General features: G+C 41.7%; 1 protein-coding gene across 1 annotated transcript; it reads left to right on the forward strand.

The window, feature by feature from the left end:
• The first annotated feature begins 3,016 nt into the window (after window positions 1-3,016).
• agxta (alanine--glyoxylate and serine--pyruvate aminotransferase a) lies at window positions 3,017-24,625 on the forward strand. The gene is made up of 10 exons (XM_048604075.1): window positions 3,017-3,793; window positions 5,994-6,058; window positions 7,683-7,783; window positions 10,089-10,159; window positions 10,749-10,833; window positions 13,990-14,085; window positions 15,269-15,338; window positions 17,418-17,513; window positions 22,167-22,295; window positions 23,756-24,625. The coding sequence occupies exons 1-10, from the start codon at window positions 3,604-3,606 to the stop codon at window positions 23,861-23,863; spliced, it is 1,011 nt and encodes a 336-aa protein (XP_048460032.1). The 5' UTR covers window positions 3,017-3,603; the 3' UTR covers window positions 23,864-24,625.
• Window positions 24,626-26,208: the final 1,583 nt, after the last annotated feature.

A 26,208-nucleotide genomic window follows, 5' to 3' on the forward strand; every position in this document is an offset into this window, starting at 1 on the left:
AAACTGTAAGGGAAAGTATCCAATTTCTGGCTTCTTACATGCGTCTTTGCCTAGTATCCTAGGAGATGTGATCAGCCTGTTTGAGACTAAGTCCATGTCGACTCAGCACTGCAAGTTGTGACAGTGGTGGATCACTGAGATGGCGTAGGGACTGTAGTGTGATGCAGTATTTTGTATTAAGGTGCTGTGGCACAGTTCCTTGCTACTTCACACAATCTGATTAACCAGCCTTGTTATCAGAATTTGTGCAGAGACAGACATAGCTATTCCATAGATAAGAATCCTTTGAACATGGAATGTCTTTGTGGGTGTGCATTCCTTGAACCCTTCAGCTGTTACAACATCTGCCAGAAAATTCTTAGACTGCCAGCTAATAACTTCCTAAGACTGCAGAAACAGATATAATTTGGCAGGATACGTTAATGGGTCTCGTGTGTCTCTGTGGTCTAAAGAGTCATTGGTCAATGCAAGATGAAGTAAATCCTGCCTCCTGGTCCTCTTTATAGGCCTTGATTTAGTTTTATTTTGGGAACACACCAACAAATTGCATGCACCATTCCTCAAATTTTGGTGGACAAAAAATTCCAAGATACACACTATGTGATATTTCAATATGCATGACTGATAGGCCAAGCTGTATTGCAGCAACGCTCTACTTTCAATATGTGATCATCAGAGAATAATGTGCACACTCACTCACTGTGCCCCAGACATACGAACATAAACCCAGAAAACACATAGAAATGTCACCTGAAAAATCAGGCACCAGCCATGAGTTATCTCATGAAGACTTTACAAGATTCCAACACACACAAACACAAGAAATAAGAGCAGAAGGAGCCTATTTAACCATTTGCTAACTTTACAGAATATTAGTTGAAAATCCTGGGTTATCTGACTCTGATTTATCCAACCTATTAATTCCATCTGCAAAAATCTCCAATAGGTTTATCAAACATAGTCTTCTTTTGGTAAAATCAGGGTAACTTTGTCTTATCAATGATGTTTTTTAAAATTAATGTTAGGCTTCCTTAATAATAAATTCCAGTGTTTTCCCAACAACTGAATGATTTGGCTTGTCACTCCCCACTTTCTCTTGAATAGCAGTGTTACATTTGCTAATGTCCAGGCTACCGGAACTATTCCAAAATCTGGGTAACTTTGAAAAACGTTGTCATATTTCTGCAGGACACTCTGTTAGAACCCAAGGATGTCGGTCATTGGGTCTTGGGGATTTGTCGGATTTTAGTCCCTGACATTTCTCCAATATATTTCCCCTGCTCACATTATTTTTCCCTAATTTCCTCACTCTTTCTAGCCTCCAGGTTACCTCAATATCTGGTATGCAACTTGTATTTTGCACTATGAAGACAGACACAAAATATTTGTTCAATGTCTTCATTATTTTGTCACTCCCTATAATAATTTCTCATGTTTCTGCTTCTAAGATACCAATCTTTACATTAGCTTCTTTCTTCCTTTCTACTTGCAAAAACCCCTACAATCAGGGTGCCATGGTGGCTCAGTGGTTAGCACTGTTGTCTCAGAGTGCCAGGGACCTGGGGTCGATTTCAGTCTCGGGCAACTGTCTGTGTAGAGTTTGCACATTCTCCCCGTGTCTGCGTGGGTTCTCTCCAGGTCTTCTGGTTTCCTCGTCCAGTCCAACCATGTGCAGGTTAGTGGATTGGCCATGCTAGATTGCCCCATTGTGTCCAGGGATGTGTAGGTTAGGTGGGTAGGCCATGGGAAATGCAGGATTGCAGGGATGGGGTGGGAGGGTCAGTGTGGACTTGATTGGCCAAATCCCCTGCTTACACACTGTAGAGATTCTATGAATCTGTATATTTAGTTTATATTTATACATATCTATCTTGCTTTCATGTTCTATTTTGTCCTTTAATCCTCAAATTTTAAAACATCTATCAATCTCAGTTCTAGAATTAACAATTAGTTTAGTGTCAATTGCAAATTACAGAAGAGAGTTTCAAACTTCTACCACTCTTTGACAAAATTTCTCTTATTTTCACTCCTGTTAGCTATTTTAGATTACATACCCCCAAATCTGTATTCCTAATTAATGGAAATCATTTTTGCCAATCTATTCTAACTCTTGCTTTTGCTTTTAATATGTTAAAACCTTTGATCAAATGATCTCTCAACCTTCCAAATTCCAAGAATCCAGAGAATACAACCCTCACTTTATATATTTCCTCCTACTAGCTTAACCTGAAGTAACCTGGTAAATCCTGTAAAAATCCTTTACCCTAGTAAAATTCTAACTGGACTAGACAAGACAGGGAGGATGTACCTGATGACCAGGGAGTGCAGAACCAGGGATCACAGTTTGATTTATTTATAGTCCCAAGTATCTTGTTACAAAAATACAGTGAAAAGTGGTGTACAGTATTGCCACTCTCTGGGGCCATGTTAAAACACAGAAAAACAAACCAACACACAGAATATAAATGAAGAAATAAAGTGTCCAGTTTCACTGTCCTTCTTGTTAAGTGCTCTGTCATGGGCCATGGGCCTGGTGGCCAGACATGAGCCCCCTTCACCGCTGGAACGAAAGTTTGCCACTCTTTGGTGCCGTCTCACCTCCACTGATGCCCTCGCTGGACTCACCAGTGCAAATGCCACTGGGTATCGCACCAGCCCAAACTCAACTCCGCTGCCTCCATGAGTCAGACCCACCTCACTGATGCAGCTGCTGCCGAGGCCAGTGGGACTGGTACTGGGCCCAAACTCACCTTCCCCGTCATCATGAGTTTGTGCTGCTGGGTCCCACTCGAGTCCGCGCTGCTGTGCCCACTCGCCACCAATACCATCGCTGGACCGAGCTTCTCATCAAAAGGTAAGTAAAACAAAATAGAACATAAAAATAACGAAAGAAGAGAGAGAAAAAAAGAAAAGAAATGAAAAGAAAGATGGAGCTCAGATGCCCTATTTCACCACCATCTTACCACAAGTTTAATGATAGGGAGTAGGCTATTTAAGACTGAGATGAGGAGAAATTTCTTCACCCATAGAGTGGTGAGCTTGTGGAATTCTCTGCCACAGAATGCTGTTGAGCCCAAAACATTGAATGTTTTCAAGAAGGAGTTAGATATAATTCTTCAAACTAAAGGGATCAAAGGGAATGAGGAGTAAACAGGAACAGGGTAATGAGTTGATGATCATCCATAATCATATTGAATAGTCATGAAGGCTTGAAGTACTGAATGGTCTACAACTGCTCCTACATCCTATGGTTCTGTGTCTATGCTACACTCCCTTCAAGGTCAATATATCCTTTGAGGTATGGCACCCAGTCTGCTAGGATAACTCCAGATGTGGTCTGAGCACGGCTTTGTACAACTGAACCTCAAGAATCTTTCCTGAACTAAGTCTATAAGTTGCATCCATAGCTGTTGATTTGAGGAATTTCAGAACTCCTCTTTCCATGGGTATTTGAGAAATAACTACTTTTTTCAGATTTTCCAGATTTCACTTTACATTTTTACCTCGAGCACAGATTCTAATTTAAGAAAAAAGCTAGCTAAGAGCATCTTCTGAATTGTTTCTGATTGTCTGGCCAAGACCATTTCCTTCTCTTGATAGATTATGGACGAGATAAAGGCTGGGATACAGTATGCCTTTCAAACCACAAGCAGCATGACTCTGGCAATCAGTGGCTCTGGCCACGCAGCGATGGAAGCAGCCTTTTTTAATGTGGTGGAACCAGGGGACGTGGTGCTGATTGGAATTCATGGTGTGTGGGGTGAAAGGGCAGCGGACATCGCTGAGCGAATCGGTGCGTATTTTACACTTTCCTTACTTCACAATATTGTGAGCATTCGACTTTTATTTTTCTCCTTCCTTAAAGAAAAGTGGTCTCATTTAATCACCAATGCAACTGGGGAGGTGATGGCCTAGTTGTATTATTGCTGGACTGTTAATCCAGAGACCCAGATAATGTTCTGGGGACCTGGGTTCGAATCCCACCATGGCAGATGGTGGAATTTGAATTCAATAAATATTTAGAATTAAGAGTCTAACGATGACCATGAATCCATTGTCGATTGTTGGAAAATCCCATCTGGTTCACTATTGTCCTTTAGGGAAGGAAACTGCCATCCTTACCCAGTCTAGCCTACATGTGACTCCAGACCCACAGCAATGTGGTTGACTCTTACTGCCGTTTGGGCAATTAGGGATGGGCAATAAATGCTGCCTGGCCAGCAACACCCTCATCCTTTGAATGAATAAAGAAAATAAAACTGGATAGTTTCTCAACAGTCTACTGACAAGCGATGGATTTTAATGTAGCAAAAATATTAAGACAATTATCAATTAATTCCTTCCACCTTTCTGGAACTTTTGTGTCAAGCATCATTTCTGACTGTAAGGACTGACTCCATCAGTGCATCTAAAGTTAGCAACAAGAATGAACAGACAGGGTGGACACCTGATACTGGCAACAGGTTAACCTTAAAGCTGTGGCTATACACATGAAACCAGGATATGGGTAAAGAATTGGCTGAGGTGTAAAAAGCCTCAGGCATTATCAGGTTAGTGGAGCAACGTCCAATTGAGATCGAAGAACTGAACACAATATTGGGATCACTGGCTTGCTATCTGACAGGAAATGCAAGCAGGTCAAATTTTGAAATGGTACTGAAATAATGTGAAAGCAGAGGAAGCAGCAGCTCAACCTCCTTCGCAATGACTTAATCAGAACAAGTAAGTGGGCAGCTAAATTATTTCAATGGAAATAGAATGCATTTACTCTGCGAGCACTCTTAAAGTAAGGATGGATGAGTTGAAAGAGACCTTGGAACCTTAGAAGCTTCTAATGATCAATTAGCCCAAGTAACTTTGCAGGGGAGCTAGTAGTGTAGTGGCAATGTCATGAATAGTCCAAAACCCCACTCCAGTGTTCTGGAGACATGGGTTCAAATTGCACAACAGCGCATGGTGAAATTTGAATTCAATAAAATCTGGAATTATAAAAACCCATGTCACTCATGTTAGGGAGGAAGTCTTCCATCCTTACCTGGTCTGGTCTACGTGTGACCTCAACCCCCACACCAATGTGGTTGACTCCTAATTGAAAAGGAAATCACTCAATTGTATCAAACTGGGGGAGAAAAAAAACAGATCTAGGCTTTGGAAACAACAAGTGAAATTTTCCAGGGCAATTAGGGATGTACAATAAATGTTGGCCTAGCAGCACTCCCTACATCCCACGAATGAATTTAAAAATTAATGCAAAAAACAAATTCGAGTTGTACAGAACTTTAGTTCAGCCATATGTTGAAGATCAGCCATGATTTCATTGAATGGAGAGCAGACTTGATGGGCTGACTGGCCTACTCTGACTCCTATATTTTATGATGTTAAACTCTCTGCTGTGGACTCCCTGATAGGCACTCTCTTTCTCTCTCCCTGGTGTTCTCAAGGTTTTCCTGTGTCCTGCTCTCTCTCTCTCTTTCTCTTTTTCCCCTGCCCTGATTTGGGTCATACTATCCATCTCTCATTCTGAATCCAGATCCTGCTCTATCTCTGCCACTCTGATCTGGGTGTCTTCAAGGTTTTCCTCCTCAATAATAACATACGGCAGGCTCATGCTCCAGCCTGATCACACTCCACATTGCAATCAATGATCTGTTCAATGTTAACAGACAAATACAACAGAATCAAAAGAGGACTTGCTGTAGTCATGAAAGTTTCAGTCAAAGGATAACTCTTCTGATGTTCAATAGTTAAGAATCAGATCTCTTATTGTCCTCTAAGTTATTCACTGGATAAGCTCACAATCTGATACTGTGCTGTGTACCAAAGAGGCCATCTGCACTCTGACTATCATTGAAATCAGACAGCAATTAAGACTTTCAAGTTTCAAAAATTTCGAGATTTCTGCTAACTTAATGGTAACCAGAACATTATGTTGAGATAGATCTAGATGAAGACTTGACACCACAGTGATGTTGTCCTGTAACTTTGTATTTAAGGTGGCGATGTCAGGAGATTTGTAAAACCTCCAGGGGAAATGTTCACCTTGCAAGAAATCGAGCAGGTTTGTCTTAGCACATCTATGTGCACATGTGCGTGTCTGAGTTTATGCCTCTTCTCCCTCCTTCAATTACTGGAAACTTAGTGACTGTCACAAAAGTAGTGACTCCAGTCATCTAAATAATAAACTGTCATTTGTAAGGTTTGGAATAAATTGAGATCTTCACTGATTTGCTTTCTGATTCAAAGTCAGTGCAGCTGGGGGGAGGGAGCTGAATAGACATGCTATAGCACTACCTACTAGCCAATGTGTTAGTGCACCCAGTCCAAAGGAGCAAAGTCGTAGAGTCATAGAGTCCAAAGGATCATCAGCTTACATTGTTTGGCCTTAACTTAGAATTTCTAGTTCATCAAAACTCTTGTATTTTGATGTGACAAGCTAGTTTATTAATCCCTCCCCCACCCTCATCACTCAACAACGTTGGACAAATTAAGAGAATCTTGGATGGTCTTTCACCCTCATTTGTGGTTGCTCAGTGGTTAGCACTGCTAGCGCATAGCACCGGGAACCCGTTTTGATTCCACCCTTGGGTGCTTGTCTTTGTGGGTTTCTTTCGGGTGCTCTGGTTTCCTCCTAATGTCCAAAGGTATGGAGGTTAGGTGGATTGGCCATGCTAAATTGACTATGGTATCCAGGGATGTGCGGACTAGGTGGGTTAGCCATTGGAAACGCAGGGATGGAGTGGGTCTGGGTGGGCTGCTCTTTGGAGGGTTGGTATGGACTTGATGGACTGAATGGCCTGCTTCCACATTGTCTGGATTCTATGATGACCTCAAATTTGATTCATGAATCAGTAGCCACTGTTTAAAAAGAAATGGGTTGTCCAACTAAGAGAGATGACAAGACTTTTTTTTCTCCCAAATGTTTGAGGGTTTTAGGAACTCTTTTCTTCACAAGGCAGTGGAAGCAGACTCTCTTTTTAAGGCAGAGGTGATTAGATTTTTGGGCAGCAAGATGGTAAAAGATTATCAGGAGTGAGGGTGGGGTAGGTGGCAATGTGGAGTTGAGGTTACAATCTGATTGGCCATGATCTTATGAAATGGTGGAACAGGTTGGAGAACCCAAATGATCCACTTTTGTTCCTAACTTGCATGCCCGTATGAGTAGAGAGATTTTAGCATTTCATTATGCATGGTTTATTGAAGATCATAGACACAGAGATGTGCCAGTGCACTCCTGGAGCCACTCATATATTTTCACCTCTGGGATCCTTTTGCAGTGTGATTGCTCCATATTGGCCGAGAGTCTCTTGGTTCAAGTCTCCACTAATGGCTTACGCCTGACATTTGCCCTGCCAATTTGCTTCAGGAATGACAGAAGGTGCATTATTGGGGAAGTCATTATAATAATTTCTAACAACAGAGTATGAAGCGGCTTTGTGATGTTGGCAAGATCAATGACCGATGGGTATTCATGAGACTGATACCGTTTGCTCCCCGGGTGAAAATTCTGTTTCTGATTCATGGTGACCCAGCGCTACATCTGGGTATGCTTTATCATATTCAACTTCACAAAGTGGTTGGTAGACATAGGCAACTCCAGTAGCCGTGTGTGGGACTGAAAGTTGGCCTGTTTTTGCTCTCGGCCATGAGCAGGTGTCATGTAAAAGATTTGCTTTGTTTCACAGGCTCTGGTGCAGCACAAGCCCATTTTGTTTTTCATCACGCACGGTGAGTCCTCCTCGGGCGTAGTTCAAGAAATGGATGGGATAGGACCTCTCTGTCATAAGTGAGTATGCGTCAATCACTCAAGGCAGGCTGAACTTCACCCGGAGTTGGTGACCTATAACCTTCAATTTTTGTTGATCCCTACCATTAATATTAAGAAGCCACAAGACTGCTAGTAGTTACTGAAAATAAATCCTACCTGTTCTTATCTTTTCCCTGCAATAGCTGCTCCACCAAACCCCTCTCCAAAGCTTCCTTGCAAAGTCCATATGCGTTTTCATCTCCCCATCTCGCCTAACTTGAGACTCTCAGAACTTTACCTCACTTTTCTCTTCTTTAACATCTAGATCAGAAATGTTGATCAAGATCCTCTCTCTGCTGCACCATTATGTTTTATGATAGTTATTTTTATTAAGACAGCTCAGTTTTTCAAAGTTCCAATCAGACGTCCGGTCTTAATGTCCCAGTTGTGTACCTCAAAACCTAATGCTGCAGTCTGCCATCTCATCAGATTCTGCTACTTCCTTTCCACTTTCCAGCTTCATTGGAAATTTACTTCTGTATATTCAATAGCTTTTTTTTAAACTTTCTAATGATTCCCCTTCTCTATTATTACTTTCTGAGTTCATCCAAACTACTACTAACTTCCCAACTTGATTATTCTGGTCCAACCTGTAAGCCTTCTTACCAGTGACATTCAGATAATCTAGGACAATTCTGGCAATGACTTGCGATTTATTGCCGTCATATTGTGTAAGACTATCTAATTAATGCTCATATCTTTCCTTTAGTCAATGGCTCACCTTCCATTTATTGATTTAATTCAGAGGTTCCAAAGAACATGCTGTCTATCTTCCACTCCATTCCTTCACTAGAGTTGAAAGTTTACAAATCCCAGGGACCCAATGATTTTACATCCCAGAAAGTTGAAATAGTGAATGAATCAGCGATCATATTTCAACATTTTATAGATTCTGGGCAGTGCCTGTGGATTGGCAGGGTAAAAATGTAACTGCAGTGTTTAAGAAAGCGGGGGGAGAAAAGAATGGGGAATTACAATCATGTTAGCCTGACATCAGAAGTAGGGACAGTATATAAATATATATAAAGGATATGATAACTGGACATTTAGATAATGATGATCTGATCTGGCAGAGTCAACATGGTTTTATGAAAGGAAAATATTTCTGACAAACCTATTAGAGCTTTTTGATGATACAGCTAGCTGAGTAGATAAGGGGGAGCCAATGGATGCAGTAATTGTGAATTTTCAAACACTTTTTAAAATATTTTCCTACACAGGTTAGGAAACAAAGCTAGACCACTGAGATAGAGAGTAATATGTTGGCATGGATGCATGAAAGAAAACAGTATACATAAATGGTTCATTCTTAGGTTGGCAGGCTGCGTCTAGTGGGTTACCACAAGGATCTATGCATGGGCTGACCCTGTTCACAATTTAGCTAAAGGATTAAGATGTGGGCACTAAATGTAATATTTCAAAGTTTGCAGATGTCACAAAACTAGGCGGGAACATGTGTTGTAAGGGTGATAATAAAAGGCATCAAGGGGATTTGGACAAGTTGAATTTACAAGTAAATGGTCGAAAGAATATAATGTGGATAGACATCAGGTTGTTCACTTGGTCGTAGGAATGGAGGTGTCGGGTATTTATTAAATGATGAGAGATTGGGAAATATTTATGTCCAGAAGCTCCTGGATGTCTTTGTTCATCATTACACTGAAAGCTGGCGTACAAATGCAACAAGAAGTAAGATGATAAATGGTTTGTTGGCCTTTATCGCAAGAGGATTTGAGTACAAGAGTAAAGAGATCTTACTTCAATGATATCGATCCTTGGTAAGACTGCACCTGAAGTCTTGTGTGCAGTTTTAGTTCTCCTATCTAAGGAAGTCTACACTTGTCTTAAAGGAATACAGCATGGGTTCACTAGACAGTTCCCTGGGAAGGCAGGACTGTCCTGTGAAGAGAGATTGTCGAAACAATCTATAGAGTTTTAAATATTGAGAAGTGGTCTAATGGGAACTTAGAAATGTCTTAAAGGGATTGACCAGGTGTATGCTGAAAGGATGTTTTTGCCTGGCTGGGATTCTTGTCCCAAAGGACAGAGTCTCAGAACAAGAGGCGAACCATGTGGAACTGAGATGAACTAAGACTCCCTACTCAGAGTAGTGAATTTTCAGAATTCTGTACCCCAGAGAAATGTGGAACTTCAGTCATCGAGTATGCTCAAGGTAAAGATTGCTAGATTTCTTTTTATTCTCTACATCAAGGATAAAGGGATACAGTGAGAATATAAATGCCACCTTTCTACATATCTCTAATGTTGTTCCATTTCTGTCTAGGCATAACTGTTTGCTACTGGTTGATTGTGTTGCCTCTCTTGGAGGGGCCCCTCTCTACATGGATAAGCAGGGTATGTATTTATCTAATATTCGGCTCAAGAGTAGGCTATCAATCCTGCTGCCTCCCTTGGGCCTTTAATTCATATTTTGAGAAAATGGGTATAAATTTTACATTGTTGATTCCAGAAGAAATTAATTGTCTTTCTAAAAATAGCCATTTCCTCTTTGAGTAATATTGTAAAATATTTACATTTGGTTTTTCTGAAGTCTTATTGTTGTGGTATGGCACTGCTATGATTTTCCTGCCAGCTGCAGGGTTAGACACCTCTGTTACTTCTATACATGTGTTCACAGTTTGTTTTTAAGTGACCCTGTTATGTCCCCATTATTTGGAACAGGGTCTATGATGATGGTTCCAGGAATTATGCTTCACTGCACTTTTCAGAGTGGAGCAGAATTTAGCCCTTTTCTTTCTCTCACTCTGTGCTCCCCCTCCACCTGTCTGCTCACTTCTTTCCCTCTGCCCACTGGGTCAGCAAATTTATTCAAGCATATGAACTACACATATTGACACCTTATTAGTAACAGCCAAGGTCAATTTTAATATTTACTGGGTATTTAGTTCATTGTGCTAGACTGATGCCATTTTTCTCCGTTCAGATATTGACATCCTTTACTCGGGTTCCCAGAAAGTCCTCAACTGTCCTCCTGGAACTGCACCACTCTCATTTAATGACAAAGCCTGGTATGTAACTACATCTGTTCAGCTAATGTAGTGATCACAGGTATCTGCAAGAAGCTGTGTCTGCTATCACTGTTGCCATTGGAATGTACATGTGCACATGACATCAGATTATCTGCAGTTCTGTAAAACCCTTGACTCTTGCTAGACGACAAGCCACTGCCAAGAAAAAATAATTTCTGAGCCCCCTGCATGGTCCTTCTCTGTTTATTCCCTCAGACAGCAAGCATCCAGCACAGGTTCAGTTCCCCAGGCTTCTCACCTCCCTCCCTTACATCTTCATCTTGGAACTTACAGCATCACTTTTTACAAAGGCCCTCTCGTTTAACCAAACATCCCAAAAGCCAACACTGAGCATTGGAAGATGACGGAGGTAGGATGAAAGGATGGTTGAAAAGATTTATTTTGAGGAGGCTTTTCATTAAAGATTGCGAGGGAGAAAGTAGCCAAATGAAGTGGCTTAGAGACAATGTTCCAGAAAGAAGGACCGCACTGGTTGAAAGCTGACCGATATGGAGTAGTTCATCGTAGGAAAGAAAAGCAAAGGTAGGATCGGGAGGAAAGCTGCAGAGCTATGACAGGTTGAGGCCTTGAGGAGATTGAAAATGAAGATTAAAGACTTTCTATAGAGGAAGAGGGTGTCAAACAATATCAGCAAAGATAGAGGTGGCAAATAAACTTTGTGCTGATGACAGAATGTTGCATTAATTGGGATTTGTAAGTCAGAACTGAGGGGATGGTTGAGCGAATAGGACCTGTGGATAATGAGGATCAGTCTCAGTGCTGGGTGGAAAATAAGGATGGAGGTGGAAAAAGTTGCAGGGGTAGACTTTCATTGTCTTGTTAATCAAATGAAATGCAGTTTCTTAAAGTTTAATTTTGGATTGAATCAGACACAAAGTTTGCAAGCTGCCTCTCCCAGCGTAAGGAGGAGGCTGGCAATGGGAGTGGAATCTGGGGCATGGATATAGACTCTTTGGTAGAAGCTTTTGGTCTTTCAGATGTTCAGTTAAAGGACACTCTGGCTCATCCATTGTTTGATATCAGATAAGAAGGACAGAAGTTGTGGAATTCAATCTGAATGAGGAGGGGATGAAGGTGTTAACAACATGCTTTGTAAAACTGTCTGCGTACAGATAACATCATTGAGAGAGAGCCTATAGATGAGGAAAAGGCCATGGTGGTCTGGAGGTAATTGTGTAGATCTGAAGGTGAAACTATTGGTTGAGTTATTTTGATCATGTAGTTGAGGTATCTTGCTGCCTGCAATTTAGCTATTACATTTCCTACAATTTCAGTGGTTACGTTTCACAATTCCTTAAAGTGCTGTAAAGCATTTGGACTTCTTGAGGTTATGACAGGCTCTATGTACATGCAAATAGTGGCAATATCACTGTATGAGTAATCCAGAAGTCTAGGTTAATGGTCTAAGGATACAGGTTCAAATCCCACCACAGTGGCTGGTGGAATTCAATTTTTTTAAAAAATATTGTTCATTCGGGGATGTGGGTGTCACTTGTTGGGCTATCATTTATTACTTATCCCTAGTTGCACTTAAAGATGGTAGTGAGCTGCTGTCTTGTACCACTACAGACCCATATGGTATAGACAGACCCATATCCTTACCTGATTTGGCTGACATGTAACTCCAGCCCCACATTCATATGGTCGGCTCTCAGCTGCCTCTAAAATGGTCTAAGAATCATTTGGTTTAAGGGCAATTAGGGATGAACAACCAATGCTGGCCTTGCCAGTGATAATGACATCCCACTAAAGAATAAAATATACGTCTTTAAGTTTAGGAAAGTTTACTTTGCCCCAGAAGTCCTAAATCTAATCAAAATCTAGTTCCCAGTGGGTAAACCCCAAACCAACAATGATCCAATTCCCATAAATCTGCATCTATTTCACTCCTCCGACACAATCCTACAAAATATGTTAAAGTCTCCATACTGTTATCACTCTTAAAGGCTAAGGAGACAGTTTAAAGCAACAGGAATTAGTGGAGTCAGTGGCACAGTGATAATTTATGGTGCCAAACTGATAGGCTTGCCCATTGCTCTATGAAAGCTCTTCCAGGGGTTTTAAGTCCCTGTTTGACATTGGCCCAATAAAACGGCTGGGTTCATTTAATCACATTTAATAATCACTAGCAATAATTCAATGTTCCCAATAAATACTGCGACCCCAATGGTTTACAGACCCCTCAGTCAGAAATTGAAGAATATGGCAGGATATGGACAACATTCCAGATTGCTTCCACAAGTTAGCTTTTAACTTTCTTCTTTGACTGAGTTCTCCTGCCTATCCTCTCAGAATCAGGGACATCACAGTGACTTGATTTATTAATTGATTTATTGTCATGTGTACTGAAATACAGTGAAAAGCTTTGCTTATGAGCAGTACAGGCAGATCATAGTAAGCAAAGGATGTAGAGATCAGAAAAGACTTAGAGGCATATTGGTTACGTTGCGCAGGGCGTGTGCTAGGTGAGATCAACGTTAGCAAGATCACCGTTATTTGAGGCTAGAGAGTCCATTCATCAGACTGATTAAGGCCAGGAAGAAGCTGTTCCTGAACCTGCTTGTGCGTGTGTTCAGGCTTCTGTATCTTCTGCCTGACGGAAGAGGTTGTAGGAGATCATTACCGGGGTGCGATGGGTCTTTGATGATGTTAGCAGCCTTTCCATGACAGCGGGCCGTGTAAATGGTGTCCATGGATGGAAGGTTGGCTTCCATGATGGTCTGGGCAGTGCACACAACGTTCTGTAGTTTCTTACGATCTGGGCAGAGCAGTTGCCATACCAGGCTGTTATGCACCCGGAGAGTATGCTTTCAACAATGTGTTTGTAGAAGTTGGTGAGGAACCTTATATACATATGCCAAATTTCCTGAGCTGCCTGAAGAAGAAGAGGTATTGTTGTGTCTTCTTGATTGTCACATGTATATGGGAAGTCCAGGACAGCTTGTCGGACTTGGCACCTTTTCCATTAGTCAGAGTGCCTACAAGTAATGTCAATCACCAGAATATCCAAAAAACGCATAGAACAGAAAGCGACATCTGTTTGCAAAATATTCTGCAACAATCTCAAAATGTCCCCTTTTTGAGATTTTTCTTTACAAATTCAAATGTGGTCTTTGTGTGCTTTTGTTTCCACAGCCAGAAAATATTTAATCGGAGGAAGAAACCTGTTTCTCTGTACCTCGATATGAGTTGGCTCTCAAACCTCTGGGGCTGTGACGGGAGCCCGAGAAAGTATGATAGAGTCCTGTTCCTTTTATTGCAGCAAATAAGGGAAAGAGTCAGGAAGTGTATGGAAGGGTGGGGAGAGAAGGAAGCAGGGGCATGGGTGGGGTTGAGGAAGCTATTTGTCAGAGGGCTTCTGAAGGATATGGGAGGGGAGAGAAGTGGAAAACGGGGTGGTGGGAGAGTTTAGGAGCAGGTGGGAGAGGGCAGGTAGAAATGGGGCCGGTGGGGGACGAAGGCGAGGATGGGTGGAGGATTAAGTGGGGTGGGTGGAAGGGGGTCGTGGAGAAGAGTTAGGTGTGGGGAGAGGGAGCGGGTATGTGGGGGCAGGAGCTCTTTGATATTGGGGAAAGGAAGGGGTGGATGAGAATGGGGAATGAACAAGTAAGTAGGAAGGAACGGGTACGAGGGAGGGGTCTCCAACGCAGTTCGTGGGGGCGGCGGGGAGGAGCAGGTGTTAGAGGGGAAGGGGGTTGTTCAGGAGAGGGAAAGAATGCCTGAGTGTCACTTCCTCAAGAACCTCAGCTTGTATCTCGAACAGGTACAGTTGTAATGCCATGATGTGATTCCATTGATTAATCCTAACTCTAGCAGCATAAAAGTTGAGTAAAACCAAAGTGCAGGAGATGCTGGACATCTGAAATGAAAACAAAGTGCCAGATAAACTCAGCAGGTTTGGCAGCATCTATGGAGAAAGAAACAGAGTTACTGTCTCAAGTCCAATAACACTTTTTCAGAACGGCATAAAAAGCAACTTTACCCTTGGATTGGTATTCTTGTGATAAGTGCAAGGTGAAAACTTTTGACACAACGTGTCTCCTTTTCCAGCAATTGTCAAGTCTTTTACTACCAAATGACAACTTGTATTCCTAATTTAATAGATATCATTGCTGTTGGTTTAAAATTAATTTTTAATTCAATTTTAGAATCACTGGCTCTAAGATGCTCCTTATAATATGACATCCATTCAAAACATACCTTCAGATATCCCGAGTGACTGAGTCACTTTTCCAGCATGTTTGAATCTGTGCATTTTTCTTCACTCTGAGGTTTCACTGAGAGGCAAAACTCACCAAAAACAATGCTTTCAATGGACTTTGCTGGAAAAGAGCAGAATCCCAGGCCCACTCTGGGCTATGAGAATCGTGAGCCTCACTGAGCTGAGAATTGAGCAATCTCACTGTTTTTACAGATACCATCATACGACCCCCATCACGGGCCTTTTTGCATTGAGAGAGGCACTTGCAATTCTTGCAGAACAGGTGAGTACTGCTTGATTTCTGAATGTTGCTTTAATGGAATGCATACTTTTCATGCAGTCCAAAGCACAATGTAGATTCCTGGGATAATGATGATCAGTTGGCAACTAACAGCAGGCTTTTGTCAGGACAGAGGCTAACAGACCTCATCCCCATTTCAGGACAGTACCAGACTCCAATCCCAGCAACTTACTGTAGCCTCAGTATAATATGCCTCCTCTCTCAGGACAATACCTAATATCCATAGGTACTCATTGTAGTCCATAAATTTCTTCAGTTTCTCTTGAGATGTTGATTTCTTCTCAAATACAAGGCAAGGGCAGTGGAAAGTGCCTGTATGCCCAGCTGGTTATTCTTCATACCTGACCCTCTTGTTACACTGGGAAAAGTCCAGCCATACTGATACTGTTCTTATTCCAATATTCGTGATTGAAGACTCATAAGTAGCTTCAATGCAACAACAGCCACAGGATCGCTGGTTGATTTGACCATAAGAGATACAGTACACTGTAGGGTAGGAGCTGAATTTTACAGGGGCTCATAATGCCTGCAATCCCCACCCGTCCACATCCCAAAAGAAAAGTTGGTTGAAAATGGACAGACTGGTGAGTCCTGCTGTAGTAACACACTCTGGGTGGCCTGAAGGAAATGAGGGTAAGATTTAACACCCTTCTTGGGAACATGTTTCACTTCTGTCAGCCAAAGACGGTCCCAGCAGTGAGAGGATTCAGTAATGGATGCTGCTGGGACACAAGGAAGTCCTCAAGGTCAATGATTGATCCAAGTAAGCCCCGGATGTTTTGGGTGGGGAGATATTGGGTAAGCTAGAGAGCACTGAGGGTGTGCTTCCCTGGCCAGGTAGGAAGTGATGGAGGGGCAGTGAAATCTTGCAATGATAGGAGACGGTCCCCATGATGTGAATAGGGTATCCTTCAAAGAGCACGCTAATTTCCTTCCATTTGATTTTTAAGAAAAAGTAGTTTCATCTCCCGTCTGCACGCCAGGCCAACAGTGTTATAATGTGGGCAGTGTATTATTAGTCCTCAAATGAATGTTAATGATCTCAGTTGCCTGTTAATGATTGTTAATAAATTGCAGGGTGGGCTGCTGATGTAAGTGCCCACCTACCATATATGGGGATAAGGGCAGGGGAGGGGCTTCCTGTGGCCTACCATCCATCATATTTTACATGCCCCTCACCTGCCAAAAATGCCTGGAAGGGCAAGTTGTAGAACACAACCTACAGATCTGCCTCCGTTGCCAAAGTGGAAAGGAGAAATTTACTCCACTGCTGCCCAGTGAGCAGAGGACTTTTAAAATGGGCCATTTCACTCATCCTCATGCACCATCCCATTCCCATTGGAAGTGCACTGGCTACCATTCCAATGGCTGAGGCATAAGCCAGTTGCAGTACAAGATTGCTGAGACGTCAGATCAAATCAAGGAGCTTTATCCTCAGGTCAGGAGCTTTGAAAAGTAGGGTGAAGAAACTCTCCTGAGTAAGGAAATGTCTTTTATTTGTTGGGACCAAGATGGATAGGATTCTGCCAAGCAAAGCTGTGAGGGAGTATCCCCTTCCTTCTGTCAACCATAACACCTTCCAAATTCCTGTCAGTGCCTTGTTCCTCACTAGTGAGTTTTGCTTTGGTGTCATTCGGTGGACTCTGTGTACTTAAACATCCGCTGCCCCTCCCCTGCCAGTTCCTCACCTGATCAAAGTTGACGGGTCTGAAATCGAAACCGACACAGACTTTTTGTGCCTGCCTAATGCTGCCTGCCCGATGCTCACTGGGCATCAAACTGTCTCCTAGTTTCTCCATAAAGTGTAAAACGACTGTCAAATCAGACATTGCTGAGAAACAGAGAAAATATTCCTGAGAAATAGAGAAAAAAGATGTTAGAGGCCATGATTTTAAACCCTAATGCCAGAACGTCAACTTCTGCCTATTATGCAGCATCCTGTCTGTTATTCTGAGTGCTACCTACCTTTACCCTTTAGCCCTGTAGATGTTTTATTGTTTAAAGAGGTTTTGGAGATGGGGATTTATTTTTGATTTTGCAGCTTGATTCTTTGCTATACAGGGTCTTGAAGAAAACTGGAAGCTTCACCAGGAGAATGCCGAGTACCTGCACAAAGGGATAGAGGACTTGGGATTAAAACTCTTTGTGAAGGACAAGGTAAGGAGTAGCAGAGCAATTAGGCTGGTGCCAGGTCACCAAGGCATTATTCATTGTAAGAATTGAGGAGTTCAAAATGCAAATGGGAGGCAGTGGCACAATGGGAATATCACTGGATTAGTAATCTAGAGCCCTAGAGCCATGTTCTGGGGTTAAAGCCCACCATGGAAAATGGACATCTGGAATTAAAATTGTCATTTGATCCACTGATTCCCTTTGAGGGAAAGAAATTTGTTGACTTTACCTGGTATGGCCTACAGTGACTCCAGGCATACAACGGAATGAAACTGAACAGGTCACTTGGCATTGAATGTTAGTGCCAAAGCCAACCCTTATTGACCATGCAAAGTCCTCCTTTATAAATGTCATGTGCCAAAATTGGAGAGCTGTCCCACAGACTAATCAAGCAACAATATGCCATAGGCATACTCACAGAATAGCTTACAGATAAAATCCCAGATGCCATCACCATTGAACAGACTGCATATTTCTTCCTGTTCCAACACAGGGCCAATCCACCAAACGTGATGGTATACAGTGATATCATCCATGTTGTGCAGCACTACCACCATGCTGAAAAAAACAGCTAACTTTAATAGATCTAGCAACTTGAAGCTGGGTCTCCATGAGGCACTGTGGGCCATCAGCAGTAGCAGACTTAACCACAACCTGTAATCTCATGTCTTAGCATATCCTGCTGTCTACCTTAGCATCAAGCAGAGGGTTCAACTCTGGCTCAGTGAAGAGTGCAGGATGGTATACCAGGAGCAGCACCAGGCATGATGAAGTGTTCGACTTCAACCTGGTCAAGCAACAACACAAGACTGCATGCATGCCAAGCAGGGGAAGCATGCGACAGACAGAGATAAACCTTGCCACAATAAACAGACCTAAGCTCTATCGTGCTGCAACATTCAGTTGTTAATGTTGCTGGATAATAAAACAACTCACTGGAGGAGGTGACTCCACAAATATTCCCATCCTCAATCATGGGACAGCCCAACATTTCAGTGCAAAAAAAAGGCTGAAACATTTGCAGTAATCTTCAGTCAGAAGTGCTAAGCAGATGATCCATCTCAGTCTCCACCTGAGCCCTTCAGCATCACCAGTGGTAGTCTTCAACCAGTTCAATTCCATGTGATATCCTTATCAGCTGAATGCACTGGATACTGCAAATGCTATGGGCCCTGACAACATTATGCTTATAGTACTGAAGACTCGTGCTCTAGAACTTGCTGCACCCCTAGCCACACCATCCTAATACAGCTACAACACTGTCACCTGCACCACAATGTGGAAAACTACCCAGGTGTGTCCCCGTCCACAAAAGTGTAGAATAAGTCAAATCTGGCCGTCTCCAGCAAAAAGGCGAATCTAAATCTAACCAGAACCCTTTGATATTCAACAGCATTACCATCACTGAATCCCCCAATTACAAAACGTTGAAGGTTACCATTATCTAGGGGCTGAGCTGCAGTAGCCATATACCTATTGCGTTTGTAATAGTAGGTTAGAAACTAGGAATTCTGTTGTGAATAACTCACCATCTGTCTACTTAAAATTTGTCATCTACAAGGCACAAGTCAGGAGTGTGATGGAATACTCCCCACTTGCCTGGATTAGTGTAGCTCCAATGACACTCGAGAAGCTGACACAATCCAGGACAAAGCAGCCACTTAACTGGCACCCCATAAAGCACCTGCAACATTTCACTCCCCCCATCATTAATTCACACTGGCATCAGCCTATATCATCTACAAAAGGCATAGCAGTAATTCACCAATGTTCTTTTTGACAGCACCTTTTAAATATGCAACCTCTACCAACTAGCAGGATCAGGACAGTAGTTGCAGGGGACACCACCACCTGCAAGTTCCTCTCCAAAACTCACACCATATCAATGTGAAGCTATGTAATTGTTCTTTCAATGTTGCTGGAACAAAATCCTGGAACTCCCTCCCTAACAGAATTGTTGGTGTTTACACCATATGGACTGCAATGGATCAAGAAAGCAACTCACCACCACCTTCTACAGGGCACTTTCTACAGGGCAATTGGCAGTGGGGCAACAAATGCTAGCCTAGTCAACAGTGCACTCATCCCATGAACAAACTGTAACGCACCAGTACAATCACTTACTATAAAGGAAGCGTATGTGGTAACATTTATAGGTTCTTCAGGGTGAGGGGCACAGTTAAGGCGCAAATAGTCTCAAGAGGTAATACAGTTGTCCATTGTTTGTGAGTGATGAAGAAACCATGGGATGGAAGAGGGTAGGGTAATGTGAGAGAGAGGCATGGGTGCTTGAGCAGGAGAGAAGGAATGCTGGTGAAATAGCACTTTTTTGAAGTACTAAAACACTGGAAAGAGCTTTGAGTTGGGAGCAGCTGAAAAATAAACTTGCCAATGCCCTGATATTAAGCATTGTGCTATGAAATGAATTTTAATCAACCTGTTTGATCATGTTTTGACACATTTCCATGGTGGTTGAATCTTAACCTTCTGTCCTAGAATGAGTACGATTACTGAATCCTCAAGTCTGCTCTGATAAGGGTCACAGTTCTTGAAATGTGGCTGTGGCAAAGAGTTCCAGGTGAACAATGAAGAACTAGTGAAATTATTTGCAGTTTCATGGATATTCACCTAAAGTGAAGAAACAGATATTGGGATGGTACAATCACTTGAAAAGGAGAGTCTGGTGTTGGAGACAAAAGCAAATAAAATATCAGGGAACTGCAAGCCAGATTGAAAAAGGGTTGATTGAGTAGACAACATTGAACTAAATGGTGAATTAACAGCAGCATGCACAATAGCTATGAACAGAGATATCTAGCACCCCTCACTGTAGCTGAATTTAAAAAAAAATATTTTTCTTCCTCCCTCCAGTACTTACAGGTCCACTAGTACCTAAAATCGGGCTTTCTGAGAACAAACAACATCCAAACACCCAACAAGGACATCTTGAACTGTTTTTTCCTTCCCCCAGCAAAAACCTTCCCTTGCCTATTAACCAAACAGTGCTATGGCGCTCTTGGGATTTCAGTAACAAGTTTTGCACTCATTATATTCCCACCCATCTGCCAAAGACCAGATATGTGCTTCAGCTAAGGTGTCATTTTGATTAACCACCTGATCTGCCCAAACCAGAAATAGCTAGATCCAAAATTGGTGTGAACCTGGATCTGAGATTGCCGGTATGAAACAAGCTATATTTATCCTTCTTCCATTCTTGCCGTATAATTCACAGTACAATCAAACTTGCAACCTTGAGTGCCCGGTTGTAAAGAAAAACTGTATTGAAGTAAATAGGGATAGTAAGAACTGCCGATGCTGGAGTCAGAGATAACACAGTGTGGAGCTGAAGAACACAGCAGGCCAGGCAGCATCAGAGGAGCAGGAAAGCTGACGTTTCGGGTCAGGACCCTTCTTTAGAAAAATCCTCTGATGCTGCCTGGCCTGCTGTGTTCCTCCAGCTACACATTGAAGTAAATGGGGTTGGAAACCAAACAGGAAAACATTAGAAGTTTTTCTCCCGTTCTTCAAACATCAAGTCAACTCAACCACTCCATTTGACAGAGATTTCACCTCTCTATAAATTACTTTTTTACACCTGCAGCGATTTGTGCATCTGAGAACCAAAATGATACACGTCTTCCTCCACCGTTCTTTCTCTCTCCTCATTAATATTGTGATTTGGCTTTCAAACCAAAGTGAATAACTCACTTCCTGACTCCCCAAAGCCTGTCCACCATCTACAAGGTACAAGTTAGGAACGTGATGGCATACTCCCCAGTCACCTGGATAGGTGCAGCTCCAACAACACTCAAGAAGCTTGACATCATCCAGGAAAAAGCAGACCACTTGATTGGCACATCCATAAACATCCACTCCCTCCACCACTGATGCTCAATAGCAGCAGTGTAAAGTATCTACAAGATGCACTGCAGAAATTTACCAAAGATCCTACACAGCACCTTCCAAACCCATGACCACTTCCAGAAGGACAAGGGAAGCAGGTATGTGGGAACATCACCACTTACAAGGTCCCCTCCAAGCTACTCACCATCCTGATCCTGATATTGAAATATATTACCATTCTTTTGCTGTCACTGGGTCAAAATACTTGATTTTCTTCCCTAACAGTATTGTAGATCTACTGACAAACATGGATTTAAGTGGTTTAAGAGGCAGCTCATGATCACCTTCTCAAGGGCAATTAGGGATGGGCAATAAATGCTGGTCCTGCCAGCAATACCAGGCCCCAAGAGTGAATAGAAAAAAAATCTCAGAATTCCCCATATTAAATTCAATTGACCTATTTAGTTAACCTATGTCTTTTTGTAACTTCCTTGCCCCAACTACACAAATGATTCTGTGAACTATCTTTGTACCATTTTTAAACTTGAACATACAACCTCAAGTCTTCATTCAAGTCACTGATATATGGTAAAATGCTGAGATCATTAGGAAACCATGTATGGAAATGGCAATTAAACCCAAAGAATAATCGGAAGAAATCTACTTTGTGCTCATGTGCCGCATATGAACTCGAGGCCTTCAATATCCAGTCTCAAAAGAAAACATTAATGCAAATGGGGAGGTCCAAACAAGGAGAAAAAAGAAATTAAAAAAAGTTTGTTTTTCTTTCTTCAGGCTATTAGACTGCCCACAGTTACGACAATTGCAGTACCAGAAGGCTATGAGTGGAAAGACATCACTGATTTCATCATGAAGAAATATCAGATTGAAATCACTGGGGGTCTGGGGCCTACTATTGGAAAGGTGGGTGAAGTCAAACTACAGGGAAGATAACCTGGTATATTGGTTAAAGGCATGTACTAATGTTAGTGTTATTCATCTACCTGTACATTTTGCAGGAACAGTTTCCCTAAAACACATGCAGCTGATGAACATTTCACATTGTAATTTATGTAAAGGGATTAATGGAGTGGTGAGATAAGCATTACCTGGAAGTATTAAAGCATAGCTAAGGCTTTGGGGCAAGGGGCAGTATGGTGTGCATGAGGAAGGGAGAGTTGATTATTCTGCCTTTAAAAAGTCAAGCCTTTGGTGCATCTTTCACATTTGTTTCCAGTCACCTGGATTATTCACATGTATTCTGCCTGAACAAAAACAAATTGTCTATTGCCAGCATTCTGATTAAACTATTTTATATGCTTGGGATTTCATAGAAGGCAAGTTCCTAATCTTACTGCGGTAGCATGTAGAAACAACTGCATACACCTATATATGCAGGTCATTTCAGCCAGAAGCTCCCTGCAGAAGGACCAACACAGAAAATGCTTCAAAGATTTAAGCTTTCATAGAAAATGATTCTATGGATTTATGTTTTAGGCAAAGCACCTGGAGAAGGACTCATATAGTTAACCCTTGTGGGGCTGGTATGTCATTTTAGGGCAAATTCCTTGCTCCTGCATTTCTGGCAGATGGCATGGCAACACAGGGCAGTAGTTAACTAACACTTGAGTGTTGTGGTCCCAGAATGACATTAAGCCCAACATACATAGATGAATACATGGGGCAAATTTGATAGTCACCTACACAGAGCAATATTGTACAACATGTGGCTTTTGGTTTCTAGTTCTATATTTCAAAATGTCTGAAAAATTATTGAAAACCATGCTCCTTGACCATTTCGTGCCTGTATCAATTGTATGCATCACAGATAATACCCCATTTGGTACTGATTCATAAATTCCTTGTTCACAGTCTAATCATACATACTGATGCAGTTGGTACAGAGCTACTTCCCTCAGGCAAGACTTCCTATCTTAACTGTTCTTGAATCTTTGAAAGAATAGGCTTTAGTAACTGTTATCTTTCGATACTTAGTGATTCCTTCTATTTCTCTGTTTCGTACATTAGCCAGAAAAGGTAAACTTTAATTGCCCATGGTTAACATCATTATTGTAACTTGCAGTTTGTTGGGCATTGATTTCTTTTATATAATACTCAGACATTAAAAGTAGAAGACAAGCTATGTTTTCCTGTCTTGTACTTAATAGAATCTATCATTCCAAGAAATAAGGAAATTCAATTTCTTTTAACTCCCAAAAGTACCTAACAGCAGATTGAAAATAGAGCTACAACACTCGCTCTCTTTGTCTTAAATCCCTCCCAATTGCAATTATCACATATCCCATTTGGAATGTGGGACTGATGGATTTAGATTAACATTTCTAAGTCATCTACAACTAAATCAATTTATTTCCTGGTCTTAGGTTTTGCGGATTGGATTAATGGGCATCAACTGTACAAAAGCTAATGCGGACCTTGTGCTTGGAGCTCTGAAGGATGCCCTTGAGCAGTGCAAGAAAAGCAAGCACTGAGCCAAGGCTGGAGGCATTGAATGGTTCCAGGATCTAACAACCAGCTGACTGAACAGGAAACAAATCCTTGAATAACAAAACTTGAATTACTTTGTCTTTACTATAATAAATCAGAACATACTTCCAACTGTACCAAATCCTAGCAATTAGAAAATGAAACTTAAAAAGCCAGATGTTTCTTTTACTTTGTGATATCTATTACCATATAATTGCAAAGGATCTATTTCATAATATTGAGGAGCACCATTAAATTCAATCTTATCTGAATCTGCAACAAAATATTTTGGAAGCTGGTGTGTGTTTAAACATTGTCCTAGCCTCAGCCACCAATCTTCATTCTCTGTGTGGCTTGGGAAATTAGCAAAGGACTTCATTTTTCTGTTTACCTCAGCTTTAGCAAAGTCCCCTGATAGGTTTGGGTGTCAGAGCATGAGGGTGAGAAATGGATTTGGGCTGTGGGTCATAATTATCTACTTTCATTACTGCACAATGACATAAATCAAGCAATAAACAAATTAAATGTCAAAATCGCACCCTTCCAATCAGGTTAGTGAAGTCACTGCAGTTATGTGACTGAAACGGGAAGGGGGCTCTATTGTAGAGACTGCTTTTTGGATACTCTGAAAAATTGAGGTATTACAGAGCTGGGAGACCTCAATATATGAACTATAACAAGTGTGTTGTATGAATTTAATACATTACAGTGTAAAATTCAATGGATCATATTCAGATATCTACTGAATAAACAAATTTTCAGTGCTATTTCCTTGAATTAGTTTTTGAATTGCTATGTAAAACTTTATAGTCAGTTTATTAAACATGCCATCAATTACACATTTAGGTATATTCTATAATTTGAGCCATAAACTGCTTATTTTCTTTTTCGCTCATCCATCCTTCAGATTTGTTAGGTTGATACTCCAGGACAGCAATGAGGGAGTGCTGCAGTGTCAAAAGTCACAGCCTTCTGATGTGACATTATGCTGGCTAATTTTTATAGGGCTGGGTCACTAACCTGATGTCCTGGCCAGTGTTCCTCTCTGAACATACATCACAATTCATCTCACTACAGCATCACTTTGGGATGTCTCCAACAGAGATGTTACAGTTTCATATTCTATATCAATATATGAGGGGACTCATGATCATTAAATGTGTTGAACCTTTATCTCAACAAACTTTGATCAAGTGTAACACAAGCACAATTTGACGAGTTTTAAAATCAAAACCTTGCTTAACTGGGAAGCTGGGAATACAATTAGAAAGACTAAGTTGAAACCCCTTGGGACAACAGTCCCATCGAGCACGACGACACTGGGGTGACGTTAGAGGGAAATGGTGTGGTCAACAGTCAGGCTGCAGAGAGGTCAAAAAGATCAAGGAGGGAAAGCTGATCTTTGTCACTGTCATGTACAACGTAATTTCATAATTTAAGAGCAGTACTGTGACAGGGCTAGAAACCTGAGGCAAGGAATTCAGACATGCAGGCCCAGGAAAGTTGTGTATGTATTTCAAAGATGACAGAACATTTATGGACTTTGGAAGGTAAGGGAGCTTGGAGATGGGGTGGTGGATTGTGAAGATAGTATGATCAAGGTTTGGTTTCTTTTGAGCAATTAGCTGTGACTTTTCAGCCCAAGGCTGGGCATTGTCCAGCTTCTAGAATCATAGAATACCCACAAAGGAAGTAGGCTATTTGGCTCATCAAGTTCACACCGACACCTCCAAAGACCATCCACACCCTATCACTGTAACTCTGCATTTACCATTTGCTAACCTCTTTAACCTGCACATGCCTGGACACTATGAATAATTTAGCATGGCTAAGCCACCTAACCATCTTTGGACTGTGGAAGGAAACCCATGCAAACACAGGGAAGACATGCAAACTCCACACAGTTGCCTGAGGATGAAATCGAACCTGGGTCCCTGGCCCTATGAGTCAGCAGTGCTAACCACTGAGCCACTCTTGCTACAAGCAGACATTTTTTTTCATCAGGAGCTGTTAATAAAAGCCTACGTTGTGAACTCAATCAACAATCTCATTGCTGACCTTATTTTGAGCAAGGGCCATTGATGAAGCAGCTTCTAACAATCATAACCATAATTTTTTGTGGTAGATATGACATCAGACAATAGTAAGTTCTTTTTCCTAAATCCCTACTGGTTTCAATTTTACCAGGGCTCCTTGCTGCCACACTCCATCAAATGGTGCCTTGATATTGAGGGCAGATACTCTCACCTCATCTCTTGAATTTAGTCTTTTGTCCAATATTAGACCAAGGCTGCAATAAGATCTGGAAACAAGTGATTGTGACAAGATCCAAACTGTTGCTTAGGTGTTA

The sequence above is a fragment of the Rhincodon typus genome, chromosome 13, assembly GCF_021869965.1.
Source record: "Rhincodon typus isolate 14 chromosome 13, sRhiTyp1.1, whole genome shotgun sequence".
In the NCBI taxonomy this organism is placed as follows: Eukaryota; Metazoa; Chordata; class Chondrichthyes; order Orectolobiformes; family Rhincodontidae; genus Rhincodon; species Rhincodon typus.

Excerpts from the sequence above, each read along its gene's own strand:
- agxta (XM_048604075.1), top strand. The coding sequence starts at position 3,604 with ATGGACGAGATAAAGGCTGGGATACAGTATGCCTTTCAAACCACAAGC. Across the intron at positions 7,784-10,088 it reads ATAGGACCTCTCTGTCATAA|GCATAACTGTTTGCTACTGG; the intron begins GTGAGTATGCGT and ends ATTTCTGTCTAG. Across the intron at positions 15,339-17,417 it reads TTGCAATTCTTGCAGAACAG|GGTCTTGAAGAAAACTGGAA; the intron begins GTGAGTACTGCT and ends TTTGCTATACAG.